The sequence below is a fragment of the Cottoperca gobio genome, chromosome 8, assembly GCF_900634415.1.
Source record: "Cottoperca gobio chromosome 8, fCotGob3.1, whole genome shotgun sequence".
Classification (NCBI taxonomy): Eukaryota; Metazoa; Chordata; class Actinopteri; order Perciformes; family Bovichtidae; genus Cottoperca; species Cottoperca gobio.
Genome location: NC_041362.1, coordinates 10,812,014 through 10,839,397, shown reverse-complemented (window position 1 = coordinate 10,839,397; position 27,384 = coordinate 10,812,014). Strand labels below are relative to the sequence as shown.

General features: G+C 42.0%; 2 protein-coding genes across 6 annotated transcripts in view; one reads left to right on the top strand and one right to left on the bottom strand.

The window, feature by feature from the left end:
• slc5a11 (solute carrier family 5 member 11) overlaps window positions 1-5,056 on the top strand; it is a 6,436-nt gene extending 1,380 nt beyond the window's left edge. The window contains exons 7-15 of one of the 2 annotated variants that reach the window (XM_029438048.1): window positions 94-174; window positions 277-482; window positions 1,144-1,279; window positions 1,483-1,590; window positions 1,673-1,823; window positions 2,353-2,521; window positions 3,042-3,257; window positions 3,810-3,984; window positions 4,072-5,056. In XM_029438048.1, coding sequence (XP_029293908.1) covers window positions 94-174; window positions 277-482; window positions 1,144-1,279; window positions 1,483-1,590; window positions 1,673-1,823; window positions 2,353-2,521; window positions 3,042-3,257; window positions 3,810-3,984; window positions 4,072-4,304 — 1,475 coding nt within the window. In that variant the 3' untranslated portion in view covers window positions 4,305-5,056. The remainder of the gene's footprint in view (window positions 1-93; window positions 175-276; window positions 483-1,143; window positions 1,280-1,482; window positions 1,591-1,672; window positions 1,824-2,352; window positions 2,522-3,041; window positions 3,258-3,809; window positions 3,985-4,071) is intronic. The other variant, XM_029438047.1, reaches the window with a different exon arrangement.
• On the bottom strand, window positions 4,741-27,384 carry arhgap17b (Rho GTPase activating protein 17b). 4 transcript variants are annotated; one of them, XM_029438036.1, is made up of 21 exons: window positions 27,008-27,384; window positions 22,287-22,326; window positions 16,959-17,063; window positions 15,357-15,433; window positions 15,062-15,173; window positions 14,143-14,219; window positions 13,855-13,957; window positions 13,465-13,533; window positions 13,295-13,376; window positions 12,303-12,430; window positions 11,609-11,720; window positions 11,444-11,525; window positions 11,204-11,284; window positions 10,591-10,704; window positions 10,397-10,488; window positions 10,002-10,140; window positions 8,871-9,164; window positions 8,133-8,254; window positions 7,646-8,059; window positions 6,598-6,649; window positions 5,902-6,039 (listed from the first exon to the last, which is right to left on the bottom strand). In XM_029438036.1, the coding sequence occupies exons 1-20, from the start codon at window positions 27,058-27,060 to the stop codon at window positions 6,642-6,644; spliced, it is 2,304 nt and encodes a 767-aa protein (XP_029293896.1). In that variant the 5' UTR covers window positions 27,061-27,384; the 3' UTR covers window positions 5,902-6,039; window positions 6,598-6,641. The 4 variants fall into 4 exon arrangements, with proteins under 4 accessions (XP_029293895.1, XP_029293898.1, XP_029293896.1 ...); XM_029438037.1 differs by having other exon boundaries at window positions 5,908-6,039; window positions 6,604-6,649; XM_029438035.1 differs by lacking the exon at window positions 6,598-6,649 and having other exon boundaries at window positions 4,741-6,039.

Below are 27,384 nucleotides of genomic sequence, written 5' to 3'. Positions count from 1 at the left end.
CCCCTCGCCTTTTTAAAAACCTCTTGCTTGACCTTAGACATAAGAGTGCTGTTTGTTCCGTGTGTCACTGTCACTGTGTATGTTGTTTCCTAGGTGGCCTGGCTGCAGTTATCTACACAGATGCAGCTCAAACTGTCATCATGCTGGCAGGAGCACTCACCCTCATGGGCTTCAGTAAGTCAGATCTGACTGCATGACCCCCCCCCTCCTCCATCACCAGCACTTTGTCTTCCAGTTGATCTGACCCTGCTGTCCCCCTGTTGTCCCCCTGTTGAGGCTTTGCGGAGGTCGGAGGCTGGGATGCTCTGATGAATGGATACCTCAACGCCATCCCTTCGATGCGCGTGCCAAACTCCACCTGCGGCATCCCTCGAGATGACTCCTTCCACATATTCAGAGACCCGGTGAACTCTGACCTGCCTTGGCCTGGGGTCATCATCGGCATGTCCATCCCCTCCATGTGGTACTGGTGTTCTGACCAGGTACTGTCAGAATGATCAAAACCTTTTGAGAACCACTTTTCCTTACAAATAAGAGCAAATGAAAGAATAGAGAATAAGAACTGCAGTGATTTAAGAATGTCCGAATACTATACGAAAGATCAATTATGTACCACAAATCAAGATATATAATAAAAACCTTTCATGTAAACTAGGGAGGGCAGTTATAGAGTGGATATAAAACCATTTTATTTGAATTGATTTTACTTGTAAAATGTCACAAGGTCTTTGATCTATAAAAGATGAAAGTGTTATTTGGTGCTTTTCCATCTTGTTTATGCTGTGTACAAAGTTCCTCTGAAGTTTAGTATGAAAGCGTCTTCATCGGAAAATCCCCATCTTCAGAATTCGGCATGTTTTGCTCCTCAGAGAGGTTAAAAAATTCCTTTTATACAATATCAGAGTGATTATCAACCGGCCCAAAGCTGAGACAACAGAAGACACGAGTAGTTGTTAATTGTCATTTCAGTTCAGCACATAAAACCTCGATACCTGCCAGACTGAGTACTAACTGCTATTTGATTTCTTTATCCATTCTGATTAAATAACCCCCATTCAAATGTACGTGCATACTGCTTCATCTCTTAATTATTAACCAGCTGTGCCTGTGAAGTAACTGAGGGTAAGCTGTGATTCTCTGCAGGTGATTGTGCAGCGATCCCTGGCTGCTAAGACCCTAACTCATGCAAAGGGAGGCTCACTCCTGGCTGCTTATCTAAAGATTCTGCCTTTCTTTGTAATCCTGCTGCCTGGCATGATCAGCAGAGTACTTTACACAGGTACAGTATGAAATGCATGTTTAAATTCCCCGAGGTCAGCAGCTGGAAAAATATGCTTGACATATGCTTAATGTGAAACTATATATGACTTCTGTTAAATAATGATTCATATAGTATTATTTCTCTTAATGGGGGGTCAATACAGGACAGACTGGTGGCAATCAATTGATTGAGTGTTATGTGTTTTGATGATAATTGCGTAGATGATGTGGCGTGTGCCGATCCTGAGTTGTGTAAACAGATTTGTGGAAACCCGGTGGGTTGTTCAGATACCGCCTACACCACGCTGGTCATGGAGCTGCTGCCTACAGGTGAGACTTTCCCCTTGTTACACCTCCTGTAAGGCCTTTTGTGCTCTATATACGTAATCTCTGTGCAATTTTTTTCTCCCAGGGCTGCGAGGTTTGATGATGGCAGTAATGATTGCTGCCCTCATGTCCTCTCTGACCTCCATCTTCAACAGCGCCAGCACCATTTTCACCATGGATCTATGGAAGACTTTCCGATCCCAAGCATCCGAGAGGGAACTTATGATTGTGGGCAGGTATGTAACCACCTGTGGACAAGCAGGCGTAACCCTAAATATGTCCTGGTTGCAGCATGTATGCTGTATACTGCTGACATGGTTCAAGCCTGCAATATAAACATTTTCCAACATGTCAAGAAAGTTCAACATTTTCTTCGGAAAACACTTTTAAAGGCCCCTCTACAGAGGGCCATAGGGACGTCTGCTTTGTCCACTGAGGCCTTAAGTTAAAGCTTATAAATCATGAATACTATTTTATTAAGTATAAACCACGTATGGTATTATAATTCACTTTTTAATGAAACCATCCACCAAATAGGATATTAGATTATAATTTCTTTCTGTCATGCTCACCCAAACCATAACCTCGTTCCACAGATTCCTACTGTAAGTAATGACTTTACCAGAATCTCCAACGCACACAACAGAGTATTCAGTTTCCCATTCCTTACAAGCTGTCCTGTGTAAATCTGCAAACCATGTCTTTGAACTGAAGTATTTGTCGCAGTTACAAACTCAGATGTTGTGTTTCATGCGTGTGCTGCAGGTTGTTTGTGCTTTTGCTGGTGGTGGCATCTATACTGTGGATTCCTATCATCCAGGCCAGTCAGGGGGGGCAGCTTTTTATCTACATCCAGTCCATCAGCACCTACCTGCAGCCACCAGTCTCCATCATCTTCCTCACAGGCTGCTTCTGGAAGAGGACCAATGAGCAGGTCAGGTGCTACAGCCTTAGGTTGATCAAATACTTTTTTTAAACCCATCATATTACTGTATAACCAGACAATTAAAAATAATTGACATAAACACAATAAGGTGGCAGCATTGTCACCTCTTGGAAAAACACAATACGTTCAGCTTAAAGCTTCTTTTAAAATGCCTACATGGTCTCGCTCCTTCCCTGCATAATTAATTTGTTACAAGACACCAGCACACCAGTAGAGTCAACACATGGGCCTCAATAAACGATAAATATCTCATTGCATTACGCAAAACCTCATTTGGACAATGAGTCTTCTCTGTGATGGGAGCAAAACGACCCAACTGAATTTCAAAATGCAACACGAGTTTATACCCCTGTAGACACACCTGTATATTGTATTTTGTAGATGTATCGTGGACGTGTTTTATTTTCTATTTTAACCTTTTTATTTTTTTAAAAGCCTCTTGGTTTTGGAAATGATGAATGTGATTCTGGTGGTCTCCGACTCTCCTCTCCCTCCCTCGATACATCAGGGTGCATTCTGGGGCCTGGTTGTCGGCCTGATGGTGGGGTGCATCCGCATGTTGTTGGACTTCATTTACCCTGAGCCCCTGTGCTACGAGGAGGATGACAGGCCTGCAGTGTTGAAATACGTCCATTACCTATACTTCTCCATGCTACTGTCCTTCATCACCCTGGTTGTGGTGGTTGTAATCAGCCTGGCTACAGAGGCGCCTAAACCGGAGCAGGTGAAGCCACTAAATTACATCTGAATTTCAGTTGTAGGGCTATTTTCTGTATTTCATGTCATTATTTTGCACTCATATTGATCTTATCAGGGTACAGAAAAATCTCTTCTTGGGCCACAGATTCAGATATAGAAAAATTAGCTTTTCGACCTTTTATTGTAAGCAAAGCAATTTGTTTAGATTCAGTATTTCTCACCAAAAAAAACATTGTTCACTACAAATACACAAATTAAATTGCATTAAGTTGTTTTCTTTACTGGTCCATTATTTGCCAGTACACAAGATACAAAGATTACAAGGTTCTGCTCATTATAACGTCGCTCTACATCACCACTAGGGGTCAATAACACCTCAGGGTACCAGGAAGACTGATATTAGTTTGCAGAACAATGATTTAAAACTGTGACCAAATTTATCATCATTTGGTTCCTTCTGCCTATTTTTTGCTGTAAATCACACATACTATAAAAAGCTTTGAGTGCCAGCCAAACATACTACCCTCTATACTATGTTAACTTTTAGCATGTTTTTTAAATTTGTTTTAAATAACAGATTAGTCGCCTCACCTGGTTTACAAGGTTTGACCCAGTGGAGCCCAAAGAGCAGGTCTTCTCAGTTTTGCGCAGCACTAAGAGCTCAGAGGTGATCACCAGTCAGAGGAATGACATGTGTGTCACAGGAAGTGAGAAGGAGAGCTGCAACGGAAAAGCATGTCATCACAGGAAAGGTGGGTTTCCATTTGGCCATCTGTCAGTCAGTCGTGCTCTTCAGTGTTTTATCTCTCCCCCCCCCCCCCCCCGCCGATCTCTTGCAGACTCTTCATCCTCCGTGTCCAGCGTCCAGAAGCAGTCCAGGCTGATGTCTGCCTTCTGCTGGCTGTGTGGGATGGATAGAAGGAAGGAGGGAGATGATACTCCTGTGATGCCTCCTCCACCTGAAGAGGCTATCGGTTCTCTGGAGGAAAAGCCACGTCTACGACTCATTGTTAACATCAACCTCCTCATTTGCCTCTCTGTAACTGCCTTCATCATCGGCTACTGGGCTTGACCGACAGGTTGCGACACTCTTGATGGACACACGGTGTGTTGGGCGGGTAAAACGTTGTGTACAGATTTTTAGTATGAGAAGAAATTCCACTTTCTTTTTGTTTTGGGCCTAAAACTGACAGTACAATGATGCCATTTCCTTCAAAGCACATGCCATGGTTTACTTGTAAACTGAAAACACGAATCGTATTAAAAAGAATCTAATTTTCTCACATTGATGCCTGAAATAAGGTCTTAATCTTACCAACATGCATGGAAGGAATGCTTATGTCAAATATCTTTGATAACACGTTTGTCCTTTTTGTAAATGAATTACAGCTAAAACATATTCCAATAACAACTCTTTATGCAAAGTCTTTATGCATCCACCTTTTGGTTGAGGAACGATCATGTTTTGACAAAATGACAAATAACTGATGAAGAAGCTGACAACACTGTAAATGTTGAACAACCTTTAATTATCAAGCGTAATGATGCATTGTAGGATGTATTATGTGCAGAAAAGCCAACATAAAAATGCTGAGAAGAAATAAAAAACATAATCAATGAGCTGAAAAACACCCTCCCAAAAAAGGTAAAGATTGTCAGCCGTGGTAAAAAATTATACACAAAGAAGAATTTGGCTGTATTTGGTCGTAGCTTTTAGTTTGAGTGGGAGTGACAAGCTATGTATTGAAAACACATTTATCACAATCGGTCTGTTAATAAAATCCCTTTTTAATGATAAAAGCTAATCTTTGAGCATTAAATCAATTTTGAGCTTGGTAAAACAAAATCAGATTCTACCCCACTGGATTACTAGAATTACACAAAATGACAGCATATGTGCTGCGGAGAGGACACCATTGGAAGACAACTGCATTTTATATTGCACAAAATATTTGGTCATTAACAACCATAATAGAAGCCGAGCAGCTCAAAATTGTCATTTAAATTAAATACCCATATCCTTTTTTTTGGTCCTTTACACTGGTATGTGTGGTGCGGTGCTGAAGTGTGTGACAATTATTTAAAAGCCCTTTGTAACTGATAAATAGATCATCAATGGCTGGCTAACACTAGAATATCTCCACACTATGCTGAATAAAAAAAGAAAATACTTGGTTTTCGGGTCAAGGTGGTGTTAAAACCAGATTCACAGATTTGAGTCTCCAAAAACATTCATAGCATTGAACCTTTTGTATCGACTACAAGATAAAAACATTTTTTTTTTTTTAAAAGGATTAAAACTTTGAAAGCTTAGCACCCATTCAGTTCAGCTGCTCTGTGTTCAGATTATACATATATTAAGTCCCATTAGCCTTGGGGCTAGCAAGGCTCTGCAGTCCAATCTTAAAATACCCAGCAGTATATAGAACAAAGAGAGTATGATATGAAGTCTAATAGCTGGACACAAGTTTTGAGGTTTCTGGTTCGAGTCTCAGCAAAACAGAGAAAGCAGTCTGGCATCATGAGAGTGGAGCATGAGGAGCTGGGGTGAACCGATATGCTCCAGTCTCCGGTCTGATATTTGATTCTAAACCTTCAAATCTGTTACATGGACCGGCTGAGTGAAGGAGGACTTCGATGACAGCGATCCCCTCTTTATCTTCACAGAGCCGTGAACTCTGTCTCGATCTGAGGGTCTAGATTCTGGGCGGGGGCGAGCTCTTGACCAGCAGAGCTCTCCCCTTGTTGGTCCGCAATCACCTCAGGGATGAGGGCTCGTCCAATCCCCTTTAGAAATAAGCCTCCGTCTGTACAGGACAGTTAGGGGGACAGAGCAGCAAATTAATCAATTTAGAAACGTCTTGAATTTATAAAAGGGCAACGCACACACACGGTTTCAAACTGGGGAGCGCACAAACAACCTTTGCACACTCAATAAGACACCAAGGATCAATCTTTATATTACGTCTAGTCAACATTGCAATTATATTACCAGTTAGGTAACATTTTTAGAGGTGGGGGCGGTTATTGGAGAGTATCCTTGGTGTGTTAATCGTGAAATGAGACTAATTTTCAACATAGATCTGTTTAAGAAAATTCACATACAGAATAACAGCACACGCCAGTTTAAAGTCTGTTTAGGGGAATGTTAGTAATCACAGAAAACTGTTAGCAGGCAAAAGCCATCCAACCTCTGCATGGAGGATGGTGAGGGAATCAAAAGCATGTTAGTTTTGCTGGACAGCAGGGTTTAAGTGCAGGACGAATGCATACTAATATACACATATGTATACAGTGTGTGCACAACAACACGCATGCAGTGGACACCGAAGCAAGGCTAACACATCAGCCAATCAGATCCTTACCATTACCTGCCTTGCAAAGCTCATCTTACAGGCAGACCAGCGGCTCAGACATCTGTAATATTTACACATTTCCTGTCATGCATCAGATCACCACAGTTACATTTAGTGTGTGAAGCACTACGGCACAGTGAAACCAAAAGCCAGAAAGCTAAATACAGCAACGCCATGAGAGGAAGCTGAAATCACTCAATACTGAAGAAAGTATCGGCTGACGAGCAGCAAGTGATGTCAGTCGTTGCAATGCTTAAACAGAAGAAGAAATCATGTTTAATAAGAATGTTAAATATCACTAAATATGTGTTCTTGTTGATTTTATATGCACATGGTACATCTGGAGTTACACATTCTAAAAGTATTTCATTAAAACGCTGCAGGAGTTGCTCACTGCATACAGTAAACTCCTTTATTTTGTGGCTGGTGGGATGTAACTAAGTAGATTTACTCAAGTACTGTGCCGGATTTATGATTTTACATTCTAAAGAAATGAGCTTGTGAAATATGACAGAATATAAAAGGAATCTGCAACATTAAAAAGACGCTTAAATAATAAATCAAACACATAACGAGTACTTTTACTTTTGATATCTTAAAGTGCATTTTGCTGTTTATATGTCTGTGCTTTCACTTAAGTGCCATTTTGAATTCACCACTTTTACTGGAGTATTTTTATTTTATTTTGGTTTTTGCTACTTTTAGTTTAGTAAACACACTTCTTACACCACTGGCTGTCTGAGGTCTGTTCACCGCAGCACTACAGAAGTGGCCAGATCAAAAGATCCTGCTCTATTTGGAGCGAGCTCCATTGGAAAGACTGCACACAAACATACACTCACACAGAGATACTTTAGTTTGTCACAGTACAAGCACCCTTTCTTGATTTCTGCTGCTTGGTGTGCCTTTTTCTTCTTTTTTTTTTTAAACAACAATCTGATTCTTAAGTTCAGTTTTCTTTTTAAACATTGCTGGCAAACAGTTTCTTATATAACGCATTAGTATAAAAATATTAAAAAAAACAAGATTTGTGAGGCACGAGGAATAGACCGTTTACCTGTTATGACCTTGGAGGCGGAGCCGCAGATTGCATTACCATTGTCATTTTCTGCAGGTTGTGGGGGCGGCGGCATGTTGGGTCGGGGCCGTGGTTTGGGTGCTGGCCTGGAGGGGCGAGGGAGAGATCCAGAGTGGTGTAAAGACAGCGGGTTGGAGTGCGATCCATTATGAGGTGGAGTGTCAGGAGGGGTGGGAGTGCTGGGGGGAGAAGGCTCCGACTCCCCCTGGGCCAGGTGGGCTTGAGGAGGCTGCGGGGGCGGGTGGCTCGGGGCGTGGATAGGGCTGTCTTTGCTGGGGTGGCGTCGGGGGGTGATGGGTGGGTGATAAGGGGAGCTGGGTGTCTGGGTGTTGCTGGGCTGGGAAACAGAGGGGTTGAACTGTTTGGGTGGGGCAGGGGCCTGCTTCTTGGTGCCTTGAGAGGAAAACATAGTTATTACAGGATATTAATAATATTAAATAATCAAATTAGCATTGTATTCTCTCACCTCTCCGAACCATGTGTGGACTAGGCCCCCTTGATCCACCCTGAGAGTGAGAGGTTCCTACTGTAAGATGGACTGAACCATTCCTCTGGGGAGGAGGGGTGGACATGAGCTCACGAGCCGGGCTGTGGGAATACAGTGAATCCAAACGTTAATCCATCAACATGTCATCTGTACTTTTAACAGATTTTAACAAGCAAGTGCTGCGAGAATTAATGCGTGCAACATAGAAAACAAACTGCACGTATTTTCATTCAAAAGCTTATTACATTAGATGAAAGTTATCACACGAGGAACAATTCACAAAATAATATAAAGAGACCATTGTAGAGAAGAGGATGCAACATCAGTTTGTTCATAAGTTCAGTATTGTGTTACATGCTAAATCAAATATTGCCACAAAGAAGTCAAACACTCGGACAGACACGCAGGCAAGAAGGAAATGTTTAAAAATAGACTGGTCAATCATCACAACAAGCAGGAGGGAGGATAAAAGTCGCCTGTAATCAAAGCATCACGTGATTGTTGTTGCATTACATTCTTAATTTGTTATAAAAATGAAATCAAATTAAAAAGATGTGGAAATTAGAGACATTGTTATTCTTATGATTCTTATTGACTTAACTCAAAAGAGCAATCAAACACATGACAAACATAAAAGGGCGGGTGAGCTCCGGATTGGCTGATTGGCTGCGAGCAGGCGGTGGAGTGTTGTTGCTACCTCAGCTTGCTCCTCCTTACCTGCTTTCATCTGCGCTGAGCTGGGTTACAACCTGATGTTGCACTGTGGCTACCTGGACCCCACCACCCAGACCACCACCACCAACACCACCACCACTACTAGCACCACTCAGGCCAGGCTGCTCAGCCTCTGTAGCCGGGGACGGGAGCTGAGGCTGCGGCTCAGGCTGGGCAGGACCCCAGGCTTCCAGAGGGGGCAGTGGGGGTTGGAAGGTGGGTGAGGTAACCTGTGGCTGCTTTCTAATTACAGTGCTGGCTCTACGTGGAGTGGGCTCCGGCTGTTTGTTAACAGTGCTAGGGAGGGGGGAGAGGGGAGAGAGTTCAGGAGGGCAAACCACACGCCATCAGACAGAAACAGAAAGAGCAAGAGACCGAGAGACAGAAAAACAGCGAGCGCAGAGACAGACAGAGAGAGAGATGGTGCGGGAGACAGAAAAAGACGCCACTTCCTGAGTTCAATGAAGCCAGTTCAGGAAGTAGAACGCAAAAAAAGGACATAAAATGACAGTGACCCTTTAAATAGAACTTTGAACTGCGACATCTCTGCAGGGACAGAAGAGACAGATGCCGCACCATACAAACGAAATGCAACAGAGGAAGCCCACACAAAACCAGCAACCGACGGTGTGTCCTAAGCTTTAATTGGGAAACAAAGGAGATAACACAAAAGTACACAAGAGTAACACACGAGAATCATAGGTCTAGACAAAATGTTATCCAAGTGAGACTGAAAAATTTTCAAAATGGTTTGTGTTAATCTGCAAGAGAACTGCTTTTTTCATCATGTTCAATACCAATCTTCGGGAAAACATAATGGACTATTTTGTGCTGAAATCACCTAAACAGAACAGAAATGTGGTGCAAAAAAAAATAGTCACACAAAATAACATCATTCCCTTCTTTTACTTATCAGTAACTGGATTCATGGGAGCTACATTGGACTGTGGCACAGCTTTGAAGTCTGGACTGGGCAGATCTTCAGTGGGTGTTTCTGTGACTGTGATGGACTCGTTGGCCACTACATAGAGGGCCGACACGACCGGGCCCCGCGACTCCTGCCTGCTCAGTGTCTTAGGGCGGGACGGGAGGGTGAGAGGCAGGCTGAGGCTGAGGTTGGGGCGAGGCAGGTACCTGTCTTTACGGGGTGTGTGACTGTCCCCGTCCTGCCCCACCAGGCTGCCGGGGCGTTTCCGTTCCAGGCCGGGTTCGGGGTCTGGGGTGGCTGGGTGGGTGGGCAAGGCAAACATGCCCGACACGTTGAAGTCCACCTCTGGAGGGAAGAAGCAAATAGAGAAGAGATGATGAAAAATACAATGATGGGAGAAATGATCTTCTAATGCTTGTAATATCATTTTGATATCAAGTCAGATGTTAATTTGTACAATACTTTCGTTTATGGTTAAATGTCTCCTAAAATCTCCTAGTTTTATTGTGCACTCTTTTCTCATTTTTACTATTTAACTTCTTTTAGGTAAGACAGAGAGAAGAAGTACTGTCGCCAATACAACAAATCAGAGATGTTTTACCTTCAGGGAAGAACCAATCAGCATGCTGGATAATGGGCTCGATGATGGCGACTACGTGGACAGATGTGGCTGCTGCCATCTCTGCCAGCGTCCTGAACACAGACAGACCGATAAGGACAGAAGGAAGCTTCATCGAACCTCAGCTTCACTTTGTACTTGGACATAAATATGAGGTAACAGTACACAGTTCTTACCCCTCAGTCTTTGCCCAGAGCAGGTTGGGCCCAAGGACTATGGAGATGTTGCTGTGAGTCATCTTATTAACATCACTATCCTGAGCCAGTTTAGCCAGAAACTTCACCAGATACCTGAAACAGAGACACCAATTGATTTAAAAACCTCTAAGCTACTGCAACTGTTGTTTAATTACGGGCTAGTTAGCCAACTGAAAATCTAAGCCAGTCGTTCCCAAAGCAAAGTTGTGGGCAGCTCAGCTTGAATTATTCTATCTTCTTAAATTGTTCCAGTTTGAGTTTATCGGCCTGAAGTGGTCAAATTGACCAGTATTATTTAACAAAAAAAAAAAAAAGAAGCATAAATTGGAGAGAACAAGCCTTCAGATTTATGTACGGACCCCAAGCTGAGAACCATTGTTCTAGGCAGGAGGGAGTGCTCTGTTGAGAAGTAGAATAAAACATCGGCACTACCGCAGTATCACTTGAGAAAGTGAGAAACGGAACAGAAATTTCATACATTCGGTTCTGTTGATGCACTTTTAGAAACAAAGTGTACCCCTCTTGCCGCTGTGCAACAACATGTTGTATTGCATCATCTGCAAAGAATACAATAGCTAAAAGATGCTCTTACCTGAGGTTTGCTTTGTGAGTCTTTGGCAAGCGGTCACATGTCATCCACAAGGCCTGAAGCCTCTTGTCTGGGTCAGACACACTGAAAACACACAAAATATTTGCTTGTTACATAAGTAGCAGAATATCCAAAGCAACCTGTGAGCACACACTGCTTCAAGTGTGTGTTTAATGCTTATTAGCAAAGGTTGAGTTTGTTTTTCAGGATATTAAAAAGAGCCGTATCTGTGTATCTTCTTACTTGGAGGCCTGTGTCCAGTCGTCGTACAGGCCGAAAGTCATTAGAGGTTCAGGAAGTTCCCTGAGGTAGGACTTCAGGGCTCCTGCATATGAAAAGAAAATCTATGAGAAAATGAGCTGGACCAGATGGTTTCACTTTTTTGCAGATTTGTAGAAGAGGTTGTACCGGCGACGGCGTGGGGATCAGAGTAGAACTCCTCGAGCTGCGAGGTGGAGCAGTCCAGCGCCGCTTTTAGCTTCTTCAGTTTCGAAGCTCCAGCGGCTATTCTAAAGAGACCCTGCGGGGGGGGGGGAAATGTAGAGATATGTCTGATTCGTACTTTTTCAACAACAGTGACTGGTTTCGATCCTAAAATAAAGAAGTGAGTCTGGGTTGGTATCAGGAAAGGAGAAGTAAAGGAAGCGTAGTTTACCATCCACTAAGTGACTGAGGGAGTCAAGTTGAATTGTTTTTGTTACAAATAGAGATGTGCCTCTTTCAGAGTGAGTAGACCGAGTATAGCAAGTTTTATTTCCGTTAATAAAAATGTCCTCCTTAGTCTAGTATATGGTTACATTTTAAGAGTGTAATAGGGAACATGTTAATACATAACAGATGACACACACACACACACACACACACACACACACACACACACACACACACACACACACACACACACACACACACACACACACACACACACACACACACACACACACACACACACACACACACACACACCTCCTTCCAGCTACGACAGCGGGGAGCGGTGAAGTTTTATGGGTACAAATGTATGTCCAAATTCGGGTTCATTAACTTTGCCCTACTTTATTCTTCTTTAGTTTCTCCCACTCTTCAGCCATCACTCCAGCCATACCTCCTCCTTCATGCCGGTCTCCAGCAGCATCATGACGCAGGCCTCCATGGGCAGAGCGATCTCACGGTTACTCCTCTTCAGGTGCTCCTCCAGAGCTGTGCCGAACGCCGGCTTCTCCATCCAGGAATCTAGGAAAGAAGTCAGCGTCTTCAAACTTATCCGAGTGTTTGACAGCACTTCTGTTCTGAACCCGTCAACTATTCTTCTATAGTTGACAGTGAAAATGTAGGTGTAATGATCTCTCTTTTCATCCCACTGCCTTGCCGTCACAGTGATATTCCCCTGTCTAAAGTCCTATCATACATATAAAAACCAAGAAATAGGTTTTCTTCAGGAGAAATCTAGCCAGGGAAATCAAGTTTCTAAAATCCCCGGAAGCCTATGGTTTCCATAACACACTATGGAAACACAACTTGTGAAACTGATGCGATAAGATTTTAATCATTTTGTTTTCTGGAAAATGAGTAGACTTCATTAATTAGTCTCCTGTATGTCCACCTCTAAGCTGTTAATAATTCCTTTATTCGGGTTAGGGTTAAGGTTAGGGGTAAAAGCGCAGGTGGCATTAGATAAAGCTGAGATGACGGAGCTAATTTAATTGAGAGAAAAATGGAGCTCTTTGCTGCTGGCTCTCATGAAGGAAATAAAAGCATCTCATCATAGACACATTTAAGGTACTAAACATGGGCCCATTATTGACTTCTGATACTATTATGAATGTGCTCGATGTCGAGGGGAAAAACAGTGAGAAATGCTGAGCTGGCTGTTTTGATTTACTTTATTTGCACTGTCGACCAGGAGAAGGTGCATCAAGCCACGACAAGCCAGTCTGCATTTCTCAACAATGCAGAGCAGCGTGTGTGTTGGACAATATATTAACGAGTACAGCTGCCAGTTCTAAGACTATATTGGGGTTAAACGATGAATGCATGAAAAGGTTATGTTTTTTTATAATGTTTGCAGAGTTAATGAATGTCTGTCTTGCTGTTCACCTTGCTGTATTTGAATAGTCGGTATAGCTGCCTCCAAAGCTGCCAGAGACCTCCTGTGGTAGTCTGCCTGGTCCTCTAATAACTGGTATACATACACAAACATAAATCACAGGTCAAATATACAACACTTTGACATATAGTGAATGTAAACGTAACTGAGGTGCACCCACCATGACATAATAGCGTGCATAATCTCCCTCTTTGGAAGCAAAGTTGTACAAGTCTGCAGAGAGCTGGTCCTGTAGGACAGAACACTTTTCATTAAGACACAGATGAAGTCCAGATGACAAAGCAATGACCTTTAATTACGTGGTCCTAATAATGTGCATAGCATATTTGTTCCTGTTACAAAGCTTCCTTTGTTCAGCCAGTTCCTAAGATATGAACCTAACCTGATGAAGAGGCCCTGACTGGAATGTACCATTAGATTAGACGTGTGTCGATTAAAAACTTTACATACAGCATATTAAAACCACAGTGTTTGTTAAAGTATGTTGAGAAATAACAGCATAAAATTCTATTTTGAGTAATAAATAAACTGTATTTTAAACTAAATCTACCTTGCATATTTCTACTTTGTTGAGAGACTCGTCCATCTCGTCTTTGAGTGAATCAGCCTTAGCGGCCATAGCCTGGTTGTTGGACTTTGTTGCCTGGTACCACCTGCAGGCAAATAAATTATTTAGACATTTAAGCATGTCTTATACAGTTACACACATTTTTGAAATCCTAAATATGCAAAAAAAAAAAGACAGGTGTGCAATTAATTAATAATTAATCAATTTTAAAATAATGGTGCCAAATAAATATTTGTTCGACCAGTAAATTGAGACTACAAGCCAATGTACCTTGTCTTGGCCGAGTCATAGTCCAGAACCAGCTTGGCCAGTTGTTTTCTCTGTTTGAATATATTGGGAATCTCGATCTGTGAGAGAAACGGTGAGAATCATGAGTACAGCATGAGTAAAGCATGACACATGGACTCCATAGTCAACACTGAGGATAACACCTTTCCCGTGAGAACATTCTGTCAATATGAATCATGCAGAACTGCAATATAACACAAAAAGATGCCAAAGGCCATGTTGAATTTGGCACATCAATGAGATTAAACACACACACACACACACACACGGTGTGTACGTATCCTGTACAGGCTTCCTGAGTGTTTTAGTAAATAATAATAATGTGTACTAAAATGCTAATTTACAATTGAACCTCACTAGCGACATTTTTGGCTTTTTAACTTTTCAAACATTTTGGCTGTTTAAATTTTGGAAGTTTAACCTCAACTCCTAAAATAAGTCTATAATAAACTATGTAGCCAAACTACAGACACTAAGACACTTAAGGACAAAACTGTCCCCATTGAACATGAAGATTCTTGATCCCTCGACCATTACAGCATAAATTAATTATATTGCATCAGGTTTTCTAGAGCCCTGGCTTCAAAAGTTATTACTATAGATACATGCTATTTTCGTGATTTCCTGCTCACAAAAAAGAAAAAAAAATCACCAAAATCAACATTATTGCTAATCATTGACATATCTCAGACTGTAAAGAATAAAGAAATCCCCCTAGAATTTATGATACAGAAAATGTATGTATATTTGGAAGTGATTATCAGGACTGTAATCGTTAAAAAAAAAAGTTTTTTGATGCAGACATGTTTGTCTTCTAAGGATATCAGAGCAACTTAGGGCACAAGGGTTGAATACAGATACATGCAGGTCATAATTCATCCCTACATTTCAGGGTTTTTACCTCAGCCAGCTGGTTGAGAGGTTCCAGAATGTCTCTCTCAATCTGAACTTCGTGCTGCATCAGTTCAGTCGCTAACCTGCTCTCAGCCTCTCCACACACATCCATCATCTTGCTGCTCACACACAGGAATGTACACAAATATGACCGTTATCACTACTTTTCTCACAGTGAGAAAAATGTCAAAGAAAACACAAAGACACACAAGAAGAGGCCCCTTGTGAGACCCTTCACAATTCTAATGTTCTTTTAATGGTATGTTTTAATGTTAATGTTGCGATATAGACAGGCATCTCACCCAATCAGACTCTCGTCTCCCAGCTGACTGCCTCCCTCTTGCATGGCCTGGGACAGCGTTGTCAGGGGCAGCTTTTTCTGCAGGCAGATCAGCAAACAAAAGTTCAGCCTACTTAAAAATATTTGGTGAACAACTAGTGAAAGGATAACCCAATGATCAGTGCCTAGGATTTTGGTAATTACTGCAAATAATAATCAGCCATTACTAACATGCGCTATTGGGAAATGTACTTATTTAATAATTGTATCATAAAAAAAGGTGTGTGTGTGTGTGTATGAGGTAGGTTTGTTATTCAGTTATAGTGATCTGGCAGGAGGCCACCGTTGAATATTTTCCTCCCGAGTGCCTCTCATATCAATGTGTTACATAAGAGGAGACACTATGTGTTCATAACACAAGATAGCAGGTCCTTGCTAATACAGACTAAAGGTGTCAGTGATTCACCCTTATTCAATTTATGTATGAGCTACAGAGTTAAGGCCCTGTCACACATATCCGTATGACAGAAACGTACGCCGGCGCATAATTTGTCAGAGTCCAAATACGTCAAACTTTTCATCGGATCGGAAAAGTGAACATATACAGATACGCATGTCTAACCTATTGATAGCGCATCACTTACTTATACAAATTGTATCAGACGAATACCCAACGAATGCATAACGTATACAAAAATATGGCGTATACAAAATATCAGCAACACGCTGGTTTACGTAGATATAAGGTAAGGTATAAGTAGTATTCGTTAAGAGCTCACTGTGTTACGCTGGGGTGCGTTGTTGAACGCTGATGTTTTAAGTGTGTTCAAAATTACCGGACGTACCGACGTGTGCTTCATAAGATATGCAGACGTTACGTGACGTTAGACATACGTGAATACGGAATACGTAGGTCAATATTTACCTACGTAAATACCTACGTGACTACGTTAGCTATAGGCTACATCGGCTGACGGTGAACCCTACAGCCAGTTTATTAATAACGAGTGGATACCCTATTCCTACCCTATGTTAAGATTATGCCTGACGATGGAGTAACTTATTAAACGTGTTTCTACAGTACAGCTAGCGTTCAGCATGTTAGCCGTTCTCCAGCATCAGCATGACGTGAACCAGAGGGCACTTTTCCAGCTCCGCTGGCCAGACGCTCTGATACGTTTTAAATAGGTAAGTGATACGCTATCAATGTTTGACATACGTATAATAATTTGTTATGTATTCGTCGGCTACAACACCGCTGTGGAAAAGTTGGACGTATTTGGACTCCGACACATTTGTAGCTAATTTTCATATACGCCGGCATGTTTCTGCCATACAGAACTGTGTATGTCTGGCGTGTTCGGCGTAATGTCTGCATCCTTCAAACGATCACAACATACCCTTCATTTATATCAACCCATTGCCGATATTTCGTATGCGCCGGCATACTGTTTCTGTCATTCGGATATGTGTGACAGGGCCTTTACTCCTCTCGCAAAATAGAAAAAGCTTTACATAGAGATCCTGACTGTGTAGCGTGTTGCAAACCTGCTGAGATAATAAGATGAGGTAATGACAGGTCTGTTCAAAGTTGTGAGTGTAAGTGAGGTAAAGAGAAACTTACATGTCTCTTCTCGGTGTCTGTGCCCAGTTGACCCTGCAGACAGGACACCAGCCTCTTGTGTGTGTTGTGCGACACCAAACGCACCAACTCCAACCGCCTCTCGATCTGTGTGCGCACATAAGACACAAACATTTTATAAAATCTGAACAAAAACAGGCCTACTCTGTGACTAATAGTGGATACATACAGTATACATTTTCCCCAAAACAAGCCAGGTGTGAGCAAAAATCAAAACATGACATCCATCTCTAAACTTTCCATCCCGCTCTTTTTATTGAAAGATGGAGGATGTCGATGCGGTTTGTCTAGCTCTATTCTGCAGTGTGCCTGGTTACAATAGGCCGCACTGACAGCCAGATGGAAGAAATCATGGCAAATAAATAACAGACGGATGGATTGTGGTCTTTACTGCGAACAGGGAAAGCTTCTTTGTCTCGACACATGGAGGACTCCATGCAGAGATATTATCAGGGAAAACAGATGAATCATTCTGTCTGCAGGCCTGAGGTGTCATATGATGGTTTTGCATGTTTTAGCCCCTTATCTACAAAACATGTATGCTTTACCTTCTCACAGCCCATTTTTCGGAGCATAACTTATGCTTTCAGATTGGTTTAGGTTCATTTCACTTATCTGCCAATATTGAGTAGACACCCAATACATTTGATTTCCCCAAATCTAAACTGTAGCAGCTACCTCACAGCAGGAAATCATTGGGACGGATTGCTGTGACCAAATGAATGTAACTTAAAGCAGAAACAGTGACTTTAAAATGTCAGACACAGAAACTGTATTCACTGTGTAAGGGTCACATCCTTATCCGACCTGCTTCATAAGCTCAGTATTGGATCCAGCGGATCAGTGCATTCCTACTTGAAACACTGGTGACATGGTTAATCCTTCAGTTACCATTTATTAATTTAATTTGTGAAAGTTACATTTTCAACTCTGTGATCTCAGAGTGTTCTTGAATGCACCAAATGTGTTTTCAGTCCCTGCTCGCAGTTCTATTACCATGTCACAATAACGTAACTAACAAGTGTCAGTCAAGGTTCAAGTCTCTGCCTTTTGATTTCCATACGTTACTGAAATAAATGAAGCCAGTGGGTGAACGGTTCAAATGGTCCAATAACTATGGTGTGCTTTGGGAAATGGTCAGCAGTAATGTTAAGTATACAAACATTAGAGTTAATCTGCTAAAGCACGCAAAACACTAGCATGGTCTTCAAAGCCAATTAACTCAATTTAAACTTGCATGATACAAATGTTATCACTTCCTCTTCCTGTTTCAGTGTAAACATCCAGCTGTGTTCCTACATCTGAGGGCCCCTCATTTGCTCATTTGCTGTCCCCCACTTTTATCCTCTCTAATTCACTGTTCTCTTCTCAGCATGTCAGGCTCTCGCTCTCTCTACTCTCTCCTCCCTCTTTCCTGCAGCTGTTACTCCATGCCAGACCACAGCTGGATTTAGCTTCCTTGCCTGGATCCAATTGATTTGCTCACAATTCAGCTGATCCCCAGCTCTGATTATTGCATGAAAGTCTAGCTCTATCTGGCAATGGCTCGATTGTATCCAGTCCTGCAATGTTCTGTGCCAAGAAGGAAAGAAAGAGGCCTGAGTGACTTCAGTGCAGGCGCAGACTGGATACAATGGGTGATCAAATTGTCTCTGCCGAGTTTTCCATGAGTGTAAACCAAAAGACTCTCGAGACACACACCAAAAGTACATATTATTATGTCTCCGATATTGATTTGCAGTCTGTTTTACAACATTTACATATGAAATGTCTAGAAGTTGAACTGCCCTTCTCTATGTTACTTGTCTTCTTCATTACCTATGGCGTAATGACGTATTGGCATAGATTCAATAATGATATAATGACCCATTAAAAGAGAAGTAGGATGATCTTAACCTTCAATTAGCAGACGGATTTACTGCGCTCACAAGAAGAGATCTGGCCTCGGGGAGAAACTAAATTATGGAAACAGACTCTTTTACACACAGACACAGAAACACCCTGACACACTTACTAATAGAGTTGAGGAGAGGAGGGGGGAAAAAAGCACAAACATAAGCACAAACGAGCACAAACGATCCCTTCCGCCTGCCTCTCTAGTTATAGAGCTGTCCAAAGGTTTACAGGACAGTTACCGCCATCTTTTTTTTCCAGACAGCAATGAAAACAGTGAACAGAGCGAGCTAACGACCTCTGACCTGCCACAGCAAAAAAATGTGGAACATTTAGTGAGTCACAGAGGAACCGGGAGGGTGGATACAGTTTTGTTTTCTGGCTTGAAGCTGCTTTGGCAGGCTGGATAGCTGGTCGACTGATGGGTTGGCTGGCTGACCTTTTTGGCAGGATGGCTAACTGTCTGTCACGCTGATCACAGAGTCCGAAACAGGATCTCTGAATAGAAAGCAATAGTTTGACATTTAGGGAAATACGCTTATTCTCCTTCTAGTCTGGAGTTAGAGGAGAAGATAAATACCACTCTCATGTCTGTCCGTTAAATATGAAGATACAGCCAGCAGCACGTTAGCTTAGCTTAGAAACAGCTAGCCTAGCTCTGTCTGAAGGTGACAAAATCTGCCTACCAGCCGCTCTAAAGCTCACAAATTAGCACATTATATCTAATTTGTCTCGTAGTCCAGCACATAACCGCCTGTAAAAACCACAACCTGTTCATTTTAAGCTTTGGTTAATAAACAAGCAAGATGTAACGTGTTCATAAGTGAGCTTTGGAGGTGCATACAGTATCAGATATGAATATGCTGCAGTATCCACAACAACAGGCCATTGTGTGTTCTAAGTAATCAAATACTGAGCTATGGGACCATTTCCAGCCTGAATCTCTACTGTATGAGAGCCTCCTCAACTCCATGATGCAGGACGTGTCCAAACAAGACACATGCGTAAGCCAATGGAAAAAGACAGAAAACTACTACAACACCATGGAAATCATAGTGTCAAATTTCAAGTTGGACGGTTCAGAGAAGGGAGTGTGGGAGCGTGTTGGGGAGGGAAGAAAATCTATTCTTCCTATGCTCACGTTTGCAAAGAGGGAACAACTTTCCCAGCAAGAGTGATTGAATTTAAATGCCAATACTGATTCGTTAGTCTGCGAATCAGTACACCGCGAGCTAAACATTTTATCGACATGACTGTAAATCAGGTTGCAGATTCTGACTTGGAACTCAAGTTGTTATGCCCAAAAGACATCCAAGCCACTTCCACTATTCTGACCGCTTGACAGTCACATTCCTCACTGAGAGCTGCAGCTAAAGGAATGTCTAACGCAGCACAAAGCTCCTGTCGTTCAGGACGAGGACCAAAGACGAGAGAAAGCATTCTCTGGAAGGGTTGGGTCGGTCTGTGCGCTGTGCTTTTGGGACAATGTATGTATGTCACTGCTGCATGTCATAAAACTTTGACTCCCGTGACTGAATGAGAGGCTTTAGACTTCACCTTTACTTTTCATAACTTTTATTGCTGTTAAAGCAAAAAACAAGCCTCAACTGTCGTGATTACAGCAAAACAACTTGCTTATATTGAATCGGAGGGATGAAACCCTCTTTTTTTAATGGTCTCACATGCAGAGCACACAGCACACAGTGAAATTTGTTCTCTGCTTTTAACCCATCCTAGTACCAGGAGTCTAGTACTAGGAGCAGTGGGCAGCTAATGTACAGCGCCCGGGGAGCAATGGGAGTGAGGGGGGAAGGGGGATGTCGGGTGCCTTGGGCAAGGGCACGGGCACCACGGCAGGGCAGGAGGTGAACTGGGACCTCTCCAAGTAGCAGTCACGCTCTATTTTTTAGGTTGGGTCGGTGACTTGAACCAGCAACCCTACGGCTCACAGTCCAAGCCCCTACTGACTGAGCCACTGCCGGACAGTGCATGTATGTTGCAGTTATGTAGCTTATTCAAAAGAGAAATAATCAGTTTGCTCACCACCAAGTGTTTGCGTTGTTTGTTACTGTGGTTGCAAACCACATGGGGTTCATAGTTCACTGCTGCATGTCATAAAACTTTGACTCCCGTGACTGAATGAGAGGCTTTAGACTTCACCTTTACTTTTCCTTCGACAAAGGCTCCTTTCTACTGTAAGCGTGCTCTGTCTTTCTCAGCCTCTCTTGTATTTCTTCACACTCTTTTCCTAGCAGTGATCTCACAGTTTCACTAGTCAGAATACTCCCATCCCCCCTCCTCATACAGCATACATCCAGTATGATTTCAAGATAACAGAACATTGCCAGGGTTCGCCTTGAGTGGAAAACCATGAGGCACTTTTCCTACAGGGGCAAACCCCTGAGCTGGTGAGGCGTTACAGAATGAAAAACTCCCAAGTAATGTTTTAATGCCAGCAGTTGTACTCTAAGACTGCGGAGAGACTTGGCGTCAACAAGGTTCGAATGATGGCTTTAACAGAGCCTGTGAGTAGAACTTGTAAGTCCTTCGATTACTTCCGCCTTTCACAGATCCTGAAAACAACAAAAACAGCCTTGTAGGGTGACGGATACTGAACCACAGTTCCATTAAGCTGTAAACAAACAACTGTTGCTGCTAAGTGTGCAACAATACAGTCAGCTCATGGTTCACTATGATACACAAGACAATATAGTAGAATACTTTTCTTGGTACCGTAATTGTAAAATACGTTTTCTTAAAAATGGTTCATATTTCAAATAGAATCATTTACATTAAAACAAGCAGGTTCTTATTTGTAGAAAAACGTTACTGAAGAATGCAACTGGCAGGTTTGTGTAGGATTATTTTCATTATCAATTGAGCATATTAATGCTGTCTCGACTTGTCCACTTGTGAGATGTGAAAATGGTTTAACATGCCCGTTAGAATTCCCCACAGCTTGAGATAACGTATTAAACTATTTTGTTTTGTTCAATATAACGGTCTTTAATGTAATTAATTAATATTCTGTTGATAAATTAATCAATTAAATGTCTAAATGAGAAAGTCCTCAAAAATATGTTTTTCAATTTCCAAAGTAAATGTTGTGAATGCTGCTGTTCAGTTGCATTTTATAATGTGAAGCGACATTAGGAGACTGTATGAATGCAATGACACCACAACTCCACACTCTGGTTTGGAAACCAGTTTGGGAATAACTGAAACTCAATAGTAACTCAACAACGCATATCATCATGTTTTTATAGTGTGAAATATTGTGCTTCTATCTCTTATTGTACAGTAATGGATGACGTGATCTTTAAATCGCAGAATGTCGTCAACATGAGATAAAGTTTGAAGCCTCCCCGACAGTCGACGTGTATTAACAGTGACAGAGAAGAAGAACGTCATATTCACCAGTAGAAGGTCATCACTCAGCACCTCGGTTTTCTCAGCCCTGTTGATGGAAACACAAATTAGGTCAAAGGTCAAACACTGACAAAGAAATAGAGAAATAAAACACACCCTGGAGATAAGACACAATACGATAAACACCCGAACAATATAATGCAATTCCGAGGATGTGAGTCATAGGACACATCTGTCCTATGGTAATGCATTTGAATCTGCACTATCTTTTTCTGATGGATCACAAGTTTTAGTTCAACTAAGCAAGACCCAACTTGCTGTTAAAACTGATGTAAATGAGACTGAAGTCAAACTAAAGCAGAAGAGCCTTTCTAGCCTAACCTGTCTGCAGTTTGTGCCTGAAGCAAAGTTACAAAGAAATTACATAATCCACAATAACATCGCATGAAGGACCTGCTTACAATGTGAAATACTGGGTATCATTTGTGCACACATACTGAACATGTATGCGCATATGCACAAGGCAATCACTGATCGTGCCTGTGGTTGTTTTCTATGATGGACCTGTCGGATTCCTCCACCATGTACAAACACATACTTCCTCCTGTGTCATCGGCACCTTGTTTGTTATGGCAACAGGAGGAGGTGTGTGCGCTGTATTTGTGTGGAGGATGGTAGGAGATGCCATGTGGCTCCTTGATGTTGGAAACTGCACATTGTAGCCGAGTCTGCAGAAAACAGGAAAGTGACATCACTCCAAAAACGTTTCAGAAATGACATAACTACCTTTGAAATAAGATACGCATTTGCTTCTTTATGTGACCTCAAACTCTCAAAAGCAAACTTCCACCCATTTAAAAAAAATAAAAATCTTGCTGGAGGTAGTGAGACCAGCAAACGGGCTCGTCGCTCACCCTGTCGATATCTAACAAATACACCCGACCACACGTATTACTTCTACACACACAAATCCCTGAAGACCGCTCCCCTTTCTCTACCAGAGCAGGCCCACACTATAGATTTAAATCTCGCAGGGATCAATTAACCCTCTTCATGCAAGAGCTATTACCTAATACTGCTGTAAGTTACACCCTACAGATACAGGCTTACCTCACATACACGCTACAGATACAGGCTTACCTCACTTACACGCTACAGATACAGGCTTACCTCACTTACACCCTACAGATACAGGCGTACCTCACTTACACCCTACAGATACAGGCTTACCTCACTTACACCCTACAGATACAGGCTTACCTCACTTACACCCTACAGATACAGGCTTACCTCACATACACGCTACAGATACAGGCTTACCTCACATACACGCTACAGATACAGGCTTACCTCACTTACACGCTAGATACAGGCTTACCTCACTTACACCCTACAGATACAGGCTTACCTCACTTACACCCTACAGATACAGGCTTACCTCACTTACACCCTACAGATACAGGCTTACCTCACTAACACCCTACTGATACAGGCTTACCTCACTTACACCCTACAGATACAGGCTTACCTCACTTACACCCTACAGATACAGGCTTACCTCACTTACACCCTACAGATACAGGCTTACCTCACATACACGCTACAGATACAGGCTTACCTCACATACACGCTACAGATACAGGCTTACCTCACTTACACGCTAGATACAGGCTTACCTCACTTACACCCTACAGATACAGGCTTACCTCACTTACACCCTACAGATACAGGCTTACCTCATTTACACCCTACAGATACAGGCTTACCTCACTTACACCCTACAGATACAGGCTTACCTCACTTACACCCTACAGATACAGGCTTACCTCACTTACACCCTACAGATACAGGCTTACCTCACTTACACCCTACAGATACAGGCTTACCTCACTTACACCCTACAGATACAGGCTTACCTCACTTACACCCTACAGATACTGGCTTACCTCACTTACGCCTGAAATATTATCGAAAACGCCTTTGGCTGCACTCTGTTGACTGAAGCTTGTACCATGAAAATAAATTTTTGTTCAACTGGTCATAAATTCTTGTTATTTATGATTCAAGAGACAGTTTTTCATTATACGTGATCAATGATTAGCTTTTTGGCACATAGTTTAAGTTCTGGCAATAGCACTATAATGAGGAGACACTATTGAGGCACAAAGTGTAAATAGAATATATTTGAGTTTTGGAGCGAATGATTGAGGAAGAACATCTATAGATTTATCGATAACGTAAAAAATTACAAAGTCAGACATTGTTACTTTAACAGTTCAAATGTACTACACGCTATACATGTGATGGCATGACATACAGTCTGCAGCAGAACACCTACACTTATCCACATGATTGCATTACACATTAGGCTTTACTGGCTCTCTACCTTACCAATCTTTAGATTCCTATCAATACTGAATCAGCATTGATTTGACTGAAGTGCAGCTTGGCTCTGGCCAACAGCTAATGTTCTAACAATAGACTCCCACAATGCTGGAGCCCAGACGTCAAAGAAAACTTGGAGCAAAAAAACACAGAAAGAGAAGAAACAGTAACTGTGTTATGTAAATGAACTTTTGATTATTAATCCAGTGGGAAATCTAATCAAAACACACAAAATACAAACCGGTTTGTATTATACAAGGTTTTTTTTTAAAGTGCTCTGAGCTTATCTCTCAAAAGTGCTGCAGAGGTATGCTGGAATTCATAAACAAGCTTAAACCACACTCCAATGACTACATGTAAATCAAACTGCTTCCTCTTTTATTAAAAAGAACCACCCCTCTGTGTCTCTGTGACGTCCCCGGCCCTCCGCTGTGTCCCCGTCAACAACCATGGAAATGCTTACACCACAAAAAACCCTTCGTGCCTGGCCCTTCCTGTGCCAAACAGAGAACCACATCATAACAAACCGTCATTGGGGGGGGGGGGGGGGGGGGGACAATTTAAGGTCTATTAATGCTTATATGTGTGGAAGGATGGTATAAGACTTATTCAAGTTCACAGTAATACAGAAAGAGTGTCCTAAACCGTGGAGGTAGTAGAGAATAGACACCATTGAAGCCAGTTTAGACAAAAGAATCACAAAAGTCCAGAGATGGATCTACACCATTAAGATGTTACTTTATATTTTTGCTTTACGTTTGTGTCATCAACCTGATGTAGAGCTGAAACCATCAGCCGATTAATCGACAAGGTGATCGACAAGAAACGAATCGGCAACTATTTTGATAATCGATTATTCGTTTCTGTCGTCAAGAAGAAATTGGAGGATTTGCAGCTTCTCTTATTCTGTAGTAAACTGATTATTATTGGATTTGGGACTTTTGGCCAAACAAAATAAGATGTTTTGACAACGTCATCTGAGGCTCTGGGAAGTTGTGATTGGAATCTTTTCTGTTTGAATAAAGAAAAACATAATTTGACCTTAGTGCTGTCTTGTAGTAATCACTTGCTTCATAATTTCACTTTACCCACAACGCTCACTCCCACTTTGCCTTAGTCATGCAGAGCTACGAATGGCTCTAAAGAATCTCCTGGTATCCAGCAGTTCTCCACAGTGGGCGTGTGTCCTTCCGCCGCTCAGTAAGCAAGCTGTTATTCTGCTGAGTTTTATGGCTCTGACACAACATATGGAGGACCCTATGCAAAGAATCAGACACCAGTGGCTACAGGCTATTGGTGGCAAAGACATTTTTGAAGAAGTCATCTGCAGAAACCATTAATGCAGTAATAACTGGAGACATCGTCTCAGTGGTGGCTGCTGATAGAGAACAGGGCTGGAAACCCCTGTGGGGACTGAGATGAAGGGAGAAGAAGAGATGGTATAGATAGTGTGGGTGTGTGTGTGTGTGTGTGTGTGTGTGTGTGTGTGTGTGTGTACTAACGACGAGTATCGCCACACATCAGAAAATACGTGTTTGTGTGCACACCCTTGCCTACAACGGCAGAAATAACAATGACTGTAGCATATGATTTTATACTGTGTAGACCAAACTGAGCAGTATTTCTTCTGACACAGACAGACAGAAGTACAGAGTAAATGATATTAATCCAATTAGAACTCAAACAATTCAATCAGCTGACGGAAAACGTTTTGATAATCAATTAATCATTTGAGTTATTCTATCAAGCACAAACTGCAAACATTCCTAGGATCCAAATTGAGAGCATTTTCTACTTTTCTCAGTTTTGTATCATTTTTAAATGGATATCTTTGTGTTTTAGAGTTCTGGTCAAACAAAACAAGACATTTCACGGTGTCATCATCGGCTCACAGAATGTAAGATGGGCATTGTTCCACTTTCTATAGGATTAATTAAAAAATGATTAAACGATAATGGAACCAATTGTTAGCTGCGGCCCTAAATGTAATGAAGTGACTGACTGTGTACTATCACATACACACATATGATAGTATGAGAACATCAACGCTTATAATCATGCTTCATTAAACCACATCTGGATACCCAGCTACCTTTTAAAAACCCTTTGTATTGTTCTAAAAATCAAAGTCCATGCCATGTGGGCAGGTTTAGTTTCTTTTTGACGTTACTCAACTGCTTTACTTTTCTCAAACTTAACAAACTATCCAGGTATTTATAACGCAAAAAAAGCCCAGCCCCGCCCTTCTGACACCAATAAGACGTATAAAGAACAACACTTGACAAATCATGACAAGCAACAACAGTGTTGGCCTTCCAGGAGAAGCACAAAGTATGACATCAACTTGCAACAACGCATGTTGTTTAACAAAAACAAACGCTCACCTTCCAACTGTCTGGTTGGCGAGTTGCCTCATGCGATTAAACTGTTTCTTCATGTTTTGTTCCTCCTCTGTGTCTCCTGTAAGTGTGTAAAAGTCAGCGGCACTTCTGAGCGCTGTCGATCATCCACCGTGGATCCAAAAGTTACGCTACGTCGCAGCCATTGTGGCAGAAAGGGCTGCGCTCCGACCACTTTAAAGCACTACAGCTGGATGGTTATGCTGAGTAAACTCGGTGACATAGGCCGTAGAAAGAGACGCAGAGATGTCAATTGAAACAGCCACTAACAAGCTGATGGAGCCCTATCGCCACGATTACCCGACTTCCTATAAAACTGACTGGTTTGAGTGCAACCAGTGTGGTAGGAAGGAGGAAGTACC